The sequence below is a fragment of the Cebus imitator genome, unplaced genomic scaffold (genome assembly GCF_001604975.1).
Source record: "Cebus imitator isolate Cc_AM_T3 unplaced genomic scaffold, Cebus_imitator-1.0 Scaffold30, whole genome shotgun sequence".
In the NCBI taxonomy this organism is placed as follows: Eukaryota; Metazoa; Chordata; class Mammalia; order Primates; family Cebidae; genus Cebus; species Cebus imitator.
In genome coordinates, this window is record NW_016107345.1 from 4,745,797 (window position 1) to 4,761,916 (window position 16,120).

Consider the following 16,120-nt stretch of genomic DNA (forward strand, 5'->3'; position numbering starts at 1 on the left):
CTTCCTTATGACTCTCTCTCTCTTACCCTAACATGTCTGGAAATGTTAGGAAGTACTGTCAGAGGCGTTCAGAAGGGCAAATTTAACTTTGGATCTCCATTTGTCTTTGAATCAATGACTCACTCTCAGCTTGGGAGCTGCCCCTTGTACCATACGGACCAGGCTAGAATGGCACTGAAGGCAAACAAGCTTTTTATTGCTTTCAGAAATGTGGATTTTGAGACACTTGGTTGGGTTTAGGTGGAATCTCACAGACCTGGGTTCAAGAATACTTCTGTTCTCAGCCAAGTTTCATAACCTTTTTGAGATCCTGAACCTCAGTTTCTTCATCTACAAAATGTGTTAATATTTACTTCACAGGATTAATTAAAATATAGTGAGTGGCAAATAGCAAGTATTAATAAATGTTCATTTCGCTCACATTTTCTATATGCCCCTATGTACTGTAAATTGTATTTGTTAATGTTGATAGCAAGTTTTTTTGTAAACTCTCATGTATGTGCCAATAACTGCCTCTGAGTATACTTTAAGTGTACAGCTACATAGGAATCATGTAAGGATCTCCGCAAAAGGTCTCTGAACAGGGAAAGACTGAAGGTAGGAAAATTAATTGACTAAAGAGAAACCATAATCCCCAGAGTTTTTCAAGGTCAGAAAATTCATTTGGTTTATTTTCTTTTGAAAAGGAGCCTTGAGGTGTGGCGTAAGTAATTAGGACACAAATGTCTTGAGAACAGAGACCTTGTCAGTTTCATCAATCCTTGTGCAGAATTCATCTCAGGCACCTGGTGAGTGCTCAATTAATATTTGTTTTCTCAACTAACAACGGAGCATACTTAGGCCTGATTTGCTTTTGTATTAACTGAGGGGAGTTTCTGGAGATTTGCATAAGGAAGGAGCAGGGATTTTATGGAGAGGGAACACTGGATAAGGGACATGGGATAAGAATTGCACCATTTACACGCTATTTACCGTGAGCATACACAATTTATGAAATTAAAATTCAAATTTTTCAGTATGATCTGAACTGGATCAGGGGAAAGTCTAAAGTCCATTCTAGGCCAGTTTCTGACCAAATATGGTACCTTGAAGCTATACTAACAAGATTCCCTTTAATTTCATTTGCCACCACTTCGAAAGAGAAATCCTGCTCTTCCTCAGAACTTACGGAGAATCAGCATGGTATTAGGTACAACGGGGTAAAGAAAAGTTGTGTCCCCACAAGGGTTCTAAATCTCCTCAAGATTTCTCACTTTACGTTCTGTAAAAGTGTGAGAGAACCAGCAGCACGAACACATAATATAGTTCACATACCTGAAAACATCATCATATGCTGAAAGTTCCAGGGGATCTTCTGTTTTCGGCCCAGATTCAGGAGGAAGGAGAGGGGATAAATGTTGCAGGCTCTGGCAACAAAAATTGCTAGCTATAGATAAGCACAGGGAAACATTGAGGAAAATATTGCGGCAATGATGGCTGAATCTTGAGCTTGAATATTATGTCCTTAAGCTTCTCTGCATTATGACCCAAAAAACCAGAAATAAACATATCAATTCACATTTGTCCAGTTTGCTTCCAAAATTTGTATTTCAATGCCAATTTATTTCCAGAAATAATAGAGAACTCTGCCTTTCTTTGATACTTGCTTTAAAATTGTTAGCCCAATGCCATTTCAATCACTGTAAATTTTCTAATCACATTTATATTGCTGATGACTGACTATCCTCAATTCTGCTGTAAAATGTGAGGTAGAGACCGTTCAGATACTGTGGCATTATCCTCCCAAATGGCAATTTAGAACGTATAAATGTGATTCTGTTCATGTTTACCATCTTGCTTCTTACCAGTTTATATTCCCTATATCTAGCAAGCTTTGCATACCTTTTTCTTTTGATGAATTAATTTTGAGAGGAATTACCTGTCTAATTACATAACTGTTGCTTTCCATGGCAATTTACTAAAAATCAAAGTTTTATAAGTAAAAATCTTTGAAAATATTGGTGCTGTTCATCTTTCCCTTTTTGTTGTCTTTGACTCCTTCCCAGATGGGCTATTCTGGTTTGTCCTCAATGGGACGGAGTTATTTAGGAAGAGATAGCTTCCTTTTAAATTACAGGTTTTAGATGAAATTTTTAGGGTTCAGCTGAATACTCAATGAAAAGAGGCTAAGAAGCAAATGTAGATGTTTAACTGGAACACAATTTAAAGAGAGGGATTGCCTCTCCTGGCTGTTAGGACTATCTGTGTCCAAGGTGGCATCTGCCCATCTCCCAAGTGGGAAGAAGTACAACAGTTGCTGACTGTCTTTGGGGACATTCCTAATGGCTAAACATCCTTTTGAATAGATAACCATTCCCAGTGGAAATACCTCCTGTTCCAGGCCTAGAGCTAGGAAAATCCTCTGCATTAAAAGTGAGGTCTAGATTTTATCTGTCTTCATAGGAAAGGAAGGGTGCTATCTTATTCAAATAAGCCTACATTTGAACAATGCTTATGCTGCTGAAAACACATGCATCAAGCTAATTTCATCTGATTTTCTGTCCTGTTTTTGAAGTCTTCATTGGAAAAAAGATTTTATCATCTTGCAATGAAAACATTTCCAAAGCTGAATAATCCTGGATGCTTCTTGATATACCCTAATGCAGATTAAAGTCTGTTTCTCTATAAAGAATACACTGACATAATTTTTATGTAAATGATTCATAATTATAGTTAAACATATTTTGAATGCTTGAAAAATATAATTTCCTTTAGTTCCCCCCCCCCCCACCGCATTTCCATAGTTATTTCCAAAGTTCTTATCCTGAACCATAATTATGCAATGGAGGTCCTAATTTCTTAGGATGTTTTTTTCCCCTAACTAGAAATCACATATCTGCCTTGTGTCTGAGACTAGCAGTGGACTTTAGGAAATTGCTTTAATGATTTAACAGAATAATCAGTAAAAGTAAGTCATTTGTTATCTTCTCTAATCACCCCATGTTCTGTATTAAAAAGGATACAAAGGCTCCAAGTATAAAAAGGGCATTAAAGGTATGATTCTGGAATGTGAACAGTGCCAGGCCCATGTAACAGAAGATGACGTTCTCTGCCAAAAAGTTCATAAATTCAAACAACTGAAACAAAAACATAAAACAAAAAAACATTAATTATAACTCAGGTTTTAGTGCACTTATTTTCTTGTAGCTGTATTTGACAACTGGCTGGGTCTCCTTTAACTGGAAGGCCACCCCTCTGGCCTTGTGCTTAGCCTCTGGAGGAGGATGGAGACCCTGGCTCTTGACCCAGGGACAGGTGCCACAGCCACATCAACATCCCAATTCTTTCCAACTTAAGGCTGCCAGAGACACCCCTGGGTAATATTAAGCAGCATGATCCTTCCATGGAACAATGCCTGCTAATATGACAAAATAGTCCTGTTAAAGAAACTGAAGCTAAGTGATTTGCTGAAGGTATACTGTAGTAAATGACACAAAGATTATTTAACCCTTCTGCAGATTACCCAGTAGATCCACTTGACTTCCTAGGCACCAAACAATTTGTTTTTAAAGCTTAAACTAAATTACCCTTCTCAGGCAGGCAGGAGAGACAAAGTTGGAAAACTTAGAAACTTGAAATACGGATGAATGTCAATTTTAACATTAGAGTGATTGGTATATTTCAAACCTCAGACAATGAAACTCATTAAATTGACTGATGTAGGTATATCCATTAAATGTCTACAATTTTTAGCTGCTAAAAAGAAAATGATTAATCCCAGAAATCAGTTTTTGCAGCAAGAACACAATAGATACATCAAATTCAGTCAGAAGAATAGAGTAATAACATGCTATGATGAGGGATGTTCCCAAGAGTTGTTCTTAGACCATTAACTAAACAATTTAAATTGAACATGAAAACCATTCTCCAACTTTCAGATTAAAAGTAAAAGGGAAATGTGTCCAGGGACTACAAGAAAGGCAGATTTGGAAGAGACTTTATCTGATGTTTCAGACTTTTCATTTGGAAGTTTCTGAAACTTCATTCCTGGACCAACATAAATTACGATGTTAGGTAAATACCTCTGGAGGCATTTCTCTTAACTTTTTAAGGACTCATTATTTTTTCATGTAATGTATTTACAGCCCCACAAATAATGCCCAATACTGTTCACTGACAGTTAACAGAAAGAAAAGTAGAATCTTGTCAGAAACATTATTTAAAACCAGTAACAGAAAGAAAGGATTAAAAAAGAAACAGCCCCTTCGGTACAAGATAGTTTTTTTCTGCAGGAGCAGCCATCATCAATTATCCTGAGTGCTTGCTTTACATTCCAAGCTGGCTCATGGAAACAAACATTGACACCAAAATAACCACAGAAAATCTGAAAACATCAAGAAAAATATAGGGGACAGGGAACATTTTTCTGCCTCCTTATATCTTTACTTTTTCAAAAAGCAAGATTTGGCTGTTGTCTTAATCGCCTCAGGCTGGTGAAATGAAATACTGTAAACCGAATGGCTTAAACAACAGAAATTTATTTCTCATGGTTCTTGAGGCTGGGAAATCTACAATCAATATACAAGCTGATTTGGTGTTGTTGAGAGTCCTCTTCCTGGTTTGCAAAGGCCATCTACTTGCTATGTTCTCACACCGAGGAGAGAGAGAGCATCACTTTGTGTTTCTTCGTCTAAGGGTACCATACAATTTCTGAGCGTTCTATCATCATGATCTAACTCCCTCACAAAAGCCTCACCTCCAAATATCATTACGATGGAGATTAGGACTCCAACATACAAATATTTAGAGAACAAAAACATTCAGTCCTTCGTAGCTATTTAGTTTTTTAAATATCAGTAAACAAATGTCAAAGTTAAACTTATACTGCCTCTCTTTCTTCTATCACCATCCCAACTGTATTACCCTAGAGTGAACATTTTGCCACCTGGAATCCATTCAGCCTCTTTTTAGTGGACTTACCCCAATTTCCCTCTGGGGGGCCTACTTCATTCCCTACTCTCAGCCCATGTGTTCATGCCTCCCTAGCTCAAATATGGAACATATAATATGGGACTAAACCACTCAGATTGATACATTTCTTTAAGCAGCATGTTTGGTTCAGAAATGAGTGTGACATGTTTGGGCCAAAAAAAATTCCATTTGAATTCAACAAATTTAATGCAGGGAATGCTGAGGCAAAGACCCCCACCTTTTCACAGGATGAGAAATCAGAAAGAGTCTGGCCAGGAAGCTGCTGGAAGCCATCTTGGAATCACAGAGGAAATGGCTGCCTGAAAGAGAAGCTAGTTCCTGATAACACTATTTAATCTTCTGTATTCAATCTCTCCCAAAACAAAATTTACCCTTGGAGTTTTGCATTGAAGAGATCAAGAAATCACTTTTTAATTTGAAGTGGGGTTCTGTCATTACTCTTTTACAGTCCTGTATTAGTTAAATGAACAAAACAAAACAGACACTTTTTCACTCCAGATTATAAACAAAAGGGCATGTGGTCAAATTTTTGTCTCTTTTCAGATAATAAGAAAGTCTGTTACCCTTTGTCCCACTTACTTCATCATCCAATTTTAGTCTACTTATCATCTTAAAGAAAGAAATGTATGGAAAAAGTCATTTTGTTTTTTCTATTTTTTATTGAGATATGATGGGAATCTTTGCTTCACATTTTGCATGGAGGCCCATAATTTTAAGTACTTGTTTTAGTGATTTGCTTTCTTTGAATAACCTAGGATTTTAACTTGATTTACTCACTCAACTTATTGAAATCTAACACTTCCCAACATTACAAGTAACTGTGTTCATGTACATAGTACAAAAGTTTTATTTTGCCATTTACGTCCATTTTTTAACCTTCTCTTTTTTCCCATTTTCTATTCTGCTACCAATACCACACTCTTTTAAATTAATGTGGATCCATAATATGTTATAATATTTCATCGTCTAGACTGTTCTTACACCCTACATTATTCAGAATTTTCCTGGTTAGTTTTGCATGTTTAAACAAATGTTGCAGCCTGGCCAACATGGTGAAACCCTGTCTCTACTAAAAATACAAAAATTAGCCTAGCATGGTGGCAAATCTCAGCTGCTCAGGAGGCTGAGGCAGGAGAATCGGTTGAAGCTGGGAGGCAGATGTTGCAGTGAGCCAAGAGCCAAGATTGTGCCATTGCACTCCAGCCTGGGTGACAAAGCAAGACTCCATCTCAAAAAGAAAAAAGAAAGAAAGCAATATTTAGGGCCAGGTGTGGTGGCTCATGCCTGTAATCCCAGTACTTTGGGAAACCGAGGTGGGTGGATCACTTGAGACCAGGAGTCTGAGACTAGCCTGGACAACATGGTGAAACCCTGTCTTTACTAAAAAATACAAAAATCAGCCAGGCGTGGTGGTGTGCACCTGTGGTCCCAGCTTCTAGGGAGGCTGAGTTAGGAGAATAACTTGAACTCAGGAGGTGGAGGCTGCAGTGAGCCAGTCTCACACCACTGCACTCCAGCCTGGACCATAGAGTAAGACTCTGTCTCTAAATAAATAAATAAATAAGAATGAAAGGAAGAAAGGAAAGAGAAAAAGAAAGAAAAAAAGAAATGTTTTTGTTGATGTTTAATTACCCAGGAAGTTACATACATCATATGTTTATAATTTAAGATTTTTAAAAAAAAACAAATATTACCAGCATCCCAGAATCACTCTTGCTTCTCCTCACAACAACACCTCTCTCCAAGATATAACTACTATTAGCCCCTCTACCACCACAAATTAGCTTTTCTGTTTTTCAGTTTTATATGAATGGAATTGGACAGTACATACCATTGCATTTGTCATCTCTGGTGCGGCAGTATGTTTGTGAGATTCTTCGTGTTGTATTTAGTTCATTTAAAAATTATATTAATGTATCACAATGTACTTATTCATACTTCTATTAATAGACACGGGTTTTTTTCTAGTTTGGGGCTATGATAAATTTTGCTGCTAAAAATACTTGTTTGCCTTTCTGTAGAATTGTTGGGACATAGTACCACGCAGTTTCCCAAAGCAGCAGTATCAATTTGCACCCCAATCAGCAATTCTAGTTGCTTTACATCTTGCCAACACATTTTACTGATGTTTTCTGAGATGACACTTTTGCCTCTTGATATTGCCACTTGAACTTAGGAATCAAATTATCAATTTCTGCAAAACTTACCTATTGGCATTTCAGTTGAATTGTATTAATTTACAGATAAATTAGAATAAAATGTACTTCTTTTCAATATTGAAGGTTTGGATACATGAATAAAATATATCATTTAAACTATTTTGGCTTTCTTACATTTCTCTCAGTAATTTTTATATAAAGATTTACATGTTTTTGTTTAGATTTATTTCTAGATAATTGATGTTTCTTGTTATTATTATAAATGGTACCTTTTTCAAAATTCGTTTTCTAATGTTTGTTGTTAGATTCATATATACAATTGAATTTTTAAATTAATCTAGTATTCAGGGGGTTCTTAAATTTATTTAATAATCCTCAGAGTTTATCAGTAGTATTTTTTGATTTTCACAGTCATGTTGCTTTCAAATACGGATAGGATTTTTTTTTCCAGTCATGAGATATTGTGCATCTTTTTGTTTGTTTCATTAAACTTGATAGGGCTTCCACCACAGTGCAGAATACCAATGAGATATGAGCACCCTGTCTTTTTCAATCTCAAAATGAACATTTTCAATATTTCCCTATCAAATTTATGGAAACTCTAAATAGATCAAAGAAGTTCCCTTTTGTTCTCTGTCAGATAGACCCTAAAAAATGTGCTGGTTTTTATAAAATGTTTTTCCTTTACCTATTCAGATGATCATATGCTATTTGGTTTTTCAATTTTAAAATGTTGTTAATTACATCAATTGATTTTCAAATGCTAAAACAGTCTTGCATTCCTGCAATAAACCTTACTTGGTCATTATATATTAGCCTTTTAAAAAAATATGCTACTGGATTTAATTTGCTAAAACTGTGTTTAGCATTTTTGTATCCGTATATCTTACATAGTTTTACCAGGATGTATTGTTAAAGTTACTCAGGTATCACATAACAGTTTCCTGTTCTCTTCCTTAAATGCTTAGAATAATTCTGGACTTGGAGTTTTCTTTGTAGGACGATTCTTAATTATGGATACAATTATTTTAATAAATATGGGTTTAGTCAAATACTCTATTTGCTTTTGCATCAGTTTTAGAAAGTTATGTTTTTCAAAGAATTTGTCATTCCATCTACATTTTTGTATTTACTGACACAATTGTTCTTAATATCCTCAATATTTGTATCTGTAATTATATCTTTCCCCATGTTATTAGAAAATTGTGTGATTTCTTTTTGATTCTTGATGAATCTTGTAAGGTAAATTATTAATTTTATGAGTGTTTTCAAGAAGCAACTTTGGCTTTGTCGCTTTTTCTGTATGACACCTCCCTTCCCATTTCATTAATTTCTTTATTATCTCCTGCCTTCAACATAGCTTAGTTTCACCGTTTTTATTTAGTATCTTGGCCCCTCAAGTCCTGGATGTCATGGCTGCTCATGTCAGACACCTGCTTTTCTGTGTATGACACAGCTTTTCTATTTGCCTTCTGAAAGAGAGCTGTCCTGACATCTGCAATCTTTCCTATTTAGTTCTTCTTGTATGTAGATTTTTCCAGGTGAAAACCAATTTTTGTCAGTCCTTCCGACCTCCCAACAATTTTATGATATTTGTAATTTTACGGTATATATGATTCCATAAATACCATAAATTTATAAAATACCAAAAATACCATAAACCACAATGTTGTGGTATTTATAAAATATCATAAAAGCAATAAAATTTGTATTTTATTGTACTGCAATAAAAATGTATATTAATTTAGAACAAAATAAGAGTTTTATAATTTAGTTGGGAAGAAAGATAGTTTGGAAAGATTTACAGCAAAAGTTGGCTACTTTTAGGTAAAAATATCCAGAAACCAAAGATAGATTCCTAGCTCACTCCTTGTACTCAAATTACAGAAAAATAATCAATTTAAAGGAGAAAACAAAACCTACTTATGAATTATTCAATAAGTCATCAGTAATTTAGTACATCATTTTTCAATCAGGAAATTTTATAAGAATTGTTTGTATTAGCAAAAACCTGGAAACAAATATCCATAATATAAGAAATAGTTAAATAAGTTATAGTATAATACATTCATATAACAGCCTATATTTTAGGGAGTTCTATATGAACTAGTATAGAAAGATATCTAAGATCTATTGTTAAATAATAAACAATTAAGGAAATAAAAGCTAAATCTAGCTGAGTATTAACATGTACATACCCATATAACTTTCACTCACTTTATGAACATTTGCATAATTTTAATTATAAAAAGAATAATTTTAATTATGCAGATGTCCATAAAGTAGAGTGAAAGTTAGATAAAATTTCTTAGATAAAATTCCTGATACGAGTTGTCCTCTGATGAAGGGTATACATTAATTTTTCTTTTTAAGCACACTAAAATTCTGCCCTTCAGAAAGAATGAACAAATTTGCATCTCTACAAATGGTGCAGAGGGTGCCCTTTTCCCCATACTCTTGCCAAAGTGGTTTTTATCCGTTTTTAAAAACCATCGACAATATGATAGAATCACTTATTTTGAATTGTAGATGGTTGTTAGCTTTCTAAAAATGGTTTTTTTCATAGCAATGCAGCAGTACTGATTAGCACTCCTTTGTCTATTTATATCATTTAACAACATTTCTTTGAATGAACACACTTCATAATAATTTCCTTCTTGGGGCATTTAATGAGAATCTCTAAGAAAATTCAATTTTGTTTTATATGCCAAATCACCTGAAGACATATTTCAAAGGGAGACTCTGTGCAGCAAGGCCAGCTGACAGAACCAATTTCACCATTAAGACTTTATTTCCTGAGTCTGGCCTGGAGGAGTAGGCAATCACTGAGGGAATAAACTTATTGGTCAATTTTGGATAAAATTTTAAAAAATGAAAAAAATCTCTCACCCCAAAGCCAATAATAATCACAATAACAACATATTTCAAACTAGTCAATTCAGTGTTCGATATAAATAATCTCAAGTCTACTTCTTCCCCACTCAGGGTCAGAAAAAATAACTTGACTCAACTTTTTATTTATTCAGTACGGTAAACATTATTTGTTTCCATTACTTTACAGTTTGTGAGCATTTGGAGAGGACCCAAGTTAAAAGTAATCTTTGCTTAGCAGGGATTTTTTTTCAAGAAGGGGGAGAAAAAGCAAGTTAATAGTGCAAACAAGACTGGGGAAATAGTTAAACTGCATAAGAGGACAATCTGTGTTTAAAAACTCTGAAAGTTCATGGTAACCATTCATATGTTCATTAAGTGACTTAATCTGGTTAGCAAACCATGTTCTCTGAAGACTTATTGGATACTATGCTTTTTAGTCTGAGTTACTGTATTTACTAGAAAGTAAAAAAAGTCATACCTATTTTATAAAATGTTTATCATTTCCGATTGACCTCCTTCTATCCATACAAAAAATGAAATTTTAACATATTATTATGGTTCATAGAGAAGTATTACAGCAGTTCAATATACCTGGCTAATGCTAATTATATTCACATGAATTCCTCAACATAGCTTTTATGAGGCTTGACACAACCTATTGACTTTCATCTACTTATCTAAGAAATGCACTGAAATTCATTGTAACCGAGATGTTAAAGAACCTCAAAAACTGCAATGAAAATGAAATGAAATGGTTATTTTCTTTAGAATTTTATCTCAGAATTAATTTTGGTGTGTTTTTTCATTTTACTTATAAAATTTGTCTTTATTCCTAACTGGTACCTTTCTATAAAGAATATCTCAGGTTTCATTTTTATATACTATTGAGTGTATCTATAGCTATTTTGAACAAAGCTGGCATATAGGTGAATAATTTTATTTTTGCATTGGGGAATTTGAAAGTAAACAATGCAATAAATGTTATTGAAATGATAAACTTTTCCTCCTAGGATTTAACTTAATTAATTGTTTGGGCTGAATACAGGGACTCTATTGATGGCACAGGACAAAGTGGGGCTTTCTAGGCCCCTCCCATTCTGCACGGGGTGTGGCATGGAAACTGTGCCTAGGAGGGGAGATTCTCAGTGTGGTGGTGGGGGACTGAGTGGGGCAGGGACTGCACAACAGCTGAGGGCCTCTCTTTTACTCTTGTGCTCTCTCACTGGGGCTGGTGGTCCAGGAGGCCATGTGGACCATAAGGTCTACCACTCTGTTGCTGTAGCCAAATTCATGGTCACACCAGGGAATGAGCTTGACAAAGTGGTCATTGAGAGCAATGCCAGTCCCGGCATCAAAAGTGGAAGAATGAACATCACTGTTAAAGTTGGAGGAGACAATCTGGTGCTCAGGATGTCCAGGATGCCCTTGCGGGGGCCCTCCAAAGCCTGCTTCACCACCTTCCTGATGTCATCATATTTGGCAGGTCTCTCCAGATGGCAGGTAAGGTCTCTGACTGATGTTGGCAGTGGGAACATGGTAGGATATGCCAATGAGCTTCCTGTTTCAGCTCAGGGATGACTTTGCCCACGTGTTGGCAACACCAGGAGATGCAGGGATGTGGTTCTGGAGAGCCCGACAGTCATCACACCACAGTTTCCTGGAGGGGCCACCCACAGTCTTCTAGGTGGCATTGATAGCATAAGTCCTTCTATGATGCTAAAGCTGTCATGGATGACCTTGGCTGGGAGGCTAAGCAGTTGGTGGTGTAGGAAGCATTGCTGATGACTGTGAAGTGGTTTTCACATTTCTCATGATTTACGTCCATCATGAACATGGGAACATCAGCAGAGGGTGCAGAGATGATGACTCTTTTGGCTCCCTTGGCTAAATGAGCCCCAGTCTTCTCCATGGTAGTTAAGACACTGGTGAATTTCACAACATAATCAGTGCCAGTGTCACCCCATTTGATTGGGGTGGGATCTCACTCCTGGAAGATGGTTATGGGATTTCCATTGATGACAAGCTTCTCATTCTCAGACTTGATGGCGCTGTGGAACTTGCCATTGGTAGAATCATACTGAAATATGTAGGCCATGTAGCTGAGGTCATTGATGGCAGCAGTATCCACTTTGCTAGAGTTAAAAGCAGCTCCGGTGACCAAGTGCCCAACAGAGACAAATCCATTTACTCCGGCCTTCACCTTCACCATGGTGTCTTTGGGATGCAGCTGGCGCTGCACAAGAAGATGTGGCTGTCTATTGAATGGGAGGAGAAGAGAGCTGCTCCTCGGATTTTAATTTTCACTCAGTCCCAAGTACTCAGGAAATTTGTTTGAGGTGAACCCAATAATTCCTATGGGCTGTAGAGGTGGCATAGGAGATGCATTGCAATAAAGACCTGAAAGCTTTTGTGTCTATTAAGGTCACGGTCCCAGAGTGAGGCTTCCTCTATAAAGTTGAAGATTTATAGTTACATATAGGTAAAGTACAATCTTTGGAGATCCTTCTACATCTAAAGCATTACAGTAATATCAATATTGCTACTTCAAAAATAGTAACAATAGTAAAGAAACTTCTATTTTTTAGGACGTAAATTGTACTAAGCAATGTATTAAAATCTTTTACATACTTTAACAATTCTTAAAAACACTTTATGTTATAAAGTCAATGAAACCCAGGAATTGGTAATAGTATTCCCATTTTACAGTTGGGAAAACTACTTTCAAAGGCATTAATGCACTTGCAGTGATATAATACAGGGAAGGTGTGAGTTATCCTGAGTTTTGTTCAAGGCCCACACCATTTCTGCCAGACTAGGCAGCCTCCTCATTGTATAAGATTCAGGCTCTGGTGTGGCAAAATGTTTTTGCACAATGTAATTCGTGAATATCTGTAACACTTTCAAGTTTGCAAAGCATATTTTCATACATACATCTTGTTTGATCATCAGAACAAGTCAGGGGTTAGCAGGGAAGCTATCAGTGACTCTGACCATTTTTTTCCCAGGTTAAAAAAAAAAACAACTTAAAAGGTAAATTTCTTTATACCCAATTAGTGGAAGCAACTCGGTGTGGCTGGAGGTGGGATACTTATCCTCCCCCAAATATCTATCACTACACGCCCATGCAAGCCAATTACCTCCTATCTTCATTCTCTCTCTCTGCCCCCCAAAAGCAAAACCAAGCCTCTTGCCATGTATTTGAAATTTTAAGACAAATCCCCTTCCAAATAACCCTCTTTTCAACCCAATTTCATCTTCAGAGAAATTCTAAATTTTGCTCTATGCCCTACAATAACATGATAATGATTATATATAGCTTTATATATACATATAAATTATACATATAGATTATGTATATGCCCAGAGTAAGGCAAATATCATCCAGATTGGTAGACTGGACCCCAAATCCAACATCACATTCTTCAAGTTGTTTAAGACTATCCAGTCTCTGTAGTAGAGGAGGTACACCACTTAAGTGTTCAGAGAGCTGCTCTTTATCATATATTTCTTTGTTTGAGAATTTTGGGGTTCCCTATGCACTCCTGTTTGCTACCCAGCCCTCTCCTGTCTCTTGTATTGCATTGTCTTCTTTTAAACTTAATCTTACTTTTTAAAAACATGAGAATTTCAAAAGCACAGTTTATAAAAACATAACAAAACACATTTAGGAAGATGAATAGGCATCATTAAGTGAGTAAAGTTAATATAGGAAATAAATGTAGTTATAGCTACAAGGAGTTGGGCTTCATTAAACTGAATAAATACTGAACAAACACGGTAGCTAGATTTCCTTGAAATCCTCAAGCTTATACCTTAAGGCAAAGGCCATTTTCTCTTAATTTGCTTAATTACTTTAGCCAGTAAACACCGATAATAATATTCATCTTTCTGGAAGTTTTCCACTTTTGACTCTTCCCTTTCAAAAATTTTTTTGCTATTAAAGCAAAAGTCATTACAGGATTTTGTAAGGTTGCTTTTAAGTTAACATACCATTAAGTTAAGAATGGTTTCTCATGTTTGCACCTTCACAGAGTGCTTATCATGATCCTGCTCAGAGATACTGGTCACGAAACAAGATTGCCCTTAGATCTATTTTGATGAATTTAAATACAGGCACACATATACACACAGAGTTTAGACCATAAGACTTCAAGAGTAGAATTACTTTGTAATGTACATAGTCCAAACATCCATCCAATGCTTGATTGCTCCCATACGCTTGTCGAGGGGCTGCTTAACCTGGAACTGAACATTGCCAAAGGCAGAAACCTCACTACTTCCCAAGGAATTGAATGGCATTTTTGGACTTACATAAATGTTAGAAATCCTTCCTTCCGTTCAGCTAAAATTTGGCTATTACTTTCAACCGCTTTCCCTATTTCTTTGGTTCACAGAAAATAAGTCACATAGGGTATCATTTTATTTTATATTGCTTGGCTCTAACAGCAGAGAGGGGATTTTTGTCAGAATAGTTGCAATAGTAGGCAATTTTACAGTTTAGGCAGCAATTGCCACTTTTCATTCAACAGTCTTATTAGTCTTGAAAGTAAACATTTTGCTGCTGGGAGTTTGTGGTTGACATATGAGGCCTTGAATCTAGAATATCTGCAAAGGCTGGGGGATTCTTTTGAAGAACATTTACTTGAATGTAATTCTGGTTACATTCAAACAAGTATTCTCCAAAAGATTTTCTCAGTAAATCGAATAGGACTGGTCCTTTGAAAAAATAAAAGCTGTAGAATAACACAATTAGTTTCTCTGTGGTTTTGCCAATAAATACTAACTAAAGAAAACTGCCTAGTTGAAACAATATATTTTCTGTGCAGAAATTAAAATTGTGTCTTTAAAAAAATCCCTTAATGAATAAGCCAAGAAAAACATTGATATTAATATTAGGTACTGGTATGGAAAATTCATACATTATCACATTTTCAAAGGTTAACACTCCCTTTTCTTTAACTTTTTCCATTTTGCTATTCCCGACCTCCTTCCTTATTCTTCTTGTGCATATTACCTTAATATTTTATTTTTAGAGCAATTTTAGGTTCATAAGCAAAATTGAGAGGAAGGTACAGACATACCCCATATACCTTCTACCCCAACACATGCACAACCTCTCTCATATTAATATCCCCCATTAGAGTTGTGCATTTGTTACAATTAATGAATCTATGTTGAAGCATCATTAGCCAAAGCCCATAGTTTACAAAAATGTTCACTCTAGGTGTTATATATTACTTGTGTATTTTTGTCTTTGTAATTAGCCTATGCTAAACTCTCAGGTGGGAGTATGAAGAAGACACGCCTTAGTTCTGGCTTCTATAATGAATATACCATAGGCCGTGTGGCTTAAACAACAAATATCCATTTATCACAGTTCTGGAGGTTAGAGAGTCCAACATTAAGGTGGCTGCAGTTATGGTGTTGAGAGCCTGTGTCCCAGCTTGTAGATAGATGGCTGTCTTTGAGTTGTAGCTTCATACGCTGGAGAGTGGAGAGAATGAGCGAGCGAGCTCTCATGTCTCTTCTAATAGTGGTGTGAATCCCACTAGTGAGGGCTCCACCATCATGACCTAATTACCTCCCAAAGATGCAGACTCCAAATACCATTAAATTTGGGGCTAGGTTTCAACATGGGGGGACACAAACATGCAGTCCATAGCAACACATGAAAAAAAGGAAGATTTCTAATTACGTTATTTTTAAGGTGTCTGAATTGAGTACCAAAAGCCTAGCCTTTGCCAGTCAGATGAGTAACAACTGTTTAAGACGTGACTGAGGATACTCCATACCATCCACTATGAGAATCATGCCCTTTTTCTAAATTAATATTTACCACTGGCAACAAACAGAATGTTACATCCCAGATATCTTGAGCTATGTTTGATCCCTTCAGACCAACCCAATTCCTTGATAAAAGTATTGCAAACCAAAATACCTAGGATTTAGAACATTATTCAGTGATGTTTCATGATCAGCCATTTCAAAGTGGAATGCTTTAGATCATTAGGACAAACACAAAACACTAGAATCAAACCAGTATTCAACCAAGCAGGCTTTGTCACTAGTGCTGCATCTGTCTGAAATAACACTTAGTTTCATAACCAGCTTGAAGA

At 36.0% G+C, this 16,120-nt stretch overlaps 1 protein-coding gene across 2 annotated transcripts in view; it reads right to left on the minus strand.

Moving 5' to 3' along the window:
- Positions 1–16,120, minus strand: part of SLC9A9 (solute carrier family 9 member A9) — a 590,634-nt gene that overhangs the window by 225,972 nt on the left and 348,542 nt on the right. For both annotated transcript variants that reach the window (XM_017523772.2, XM_037736839.1), the window contains exons 10-11: positions 3,003–3,116; positions 1,315–1,426 (exon numbers count right to left, since the gene is read on the minus strand). In XM_017523772.2, the coding sequence (XP_017379261.1) occupies positions 1,315–1,426; positions 3,003–3,116 (226 nt within the window). The remainder of the gene's footprint in view (positions 1–1,314; positions 1,427–3,002; positions 3,117–16,120) is intronic.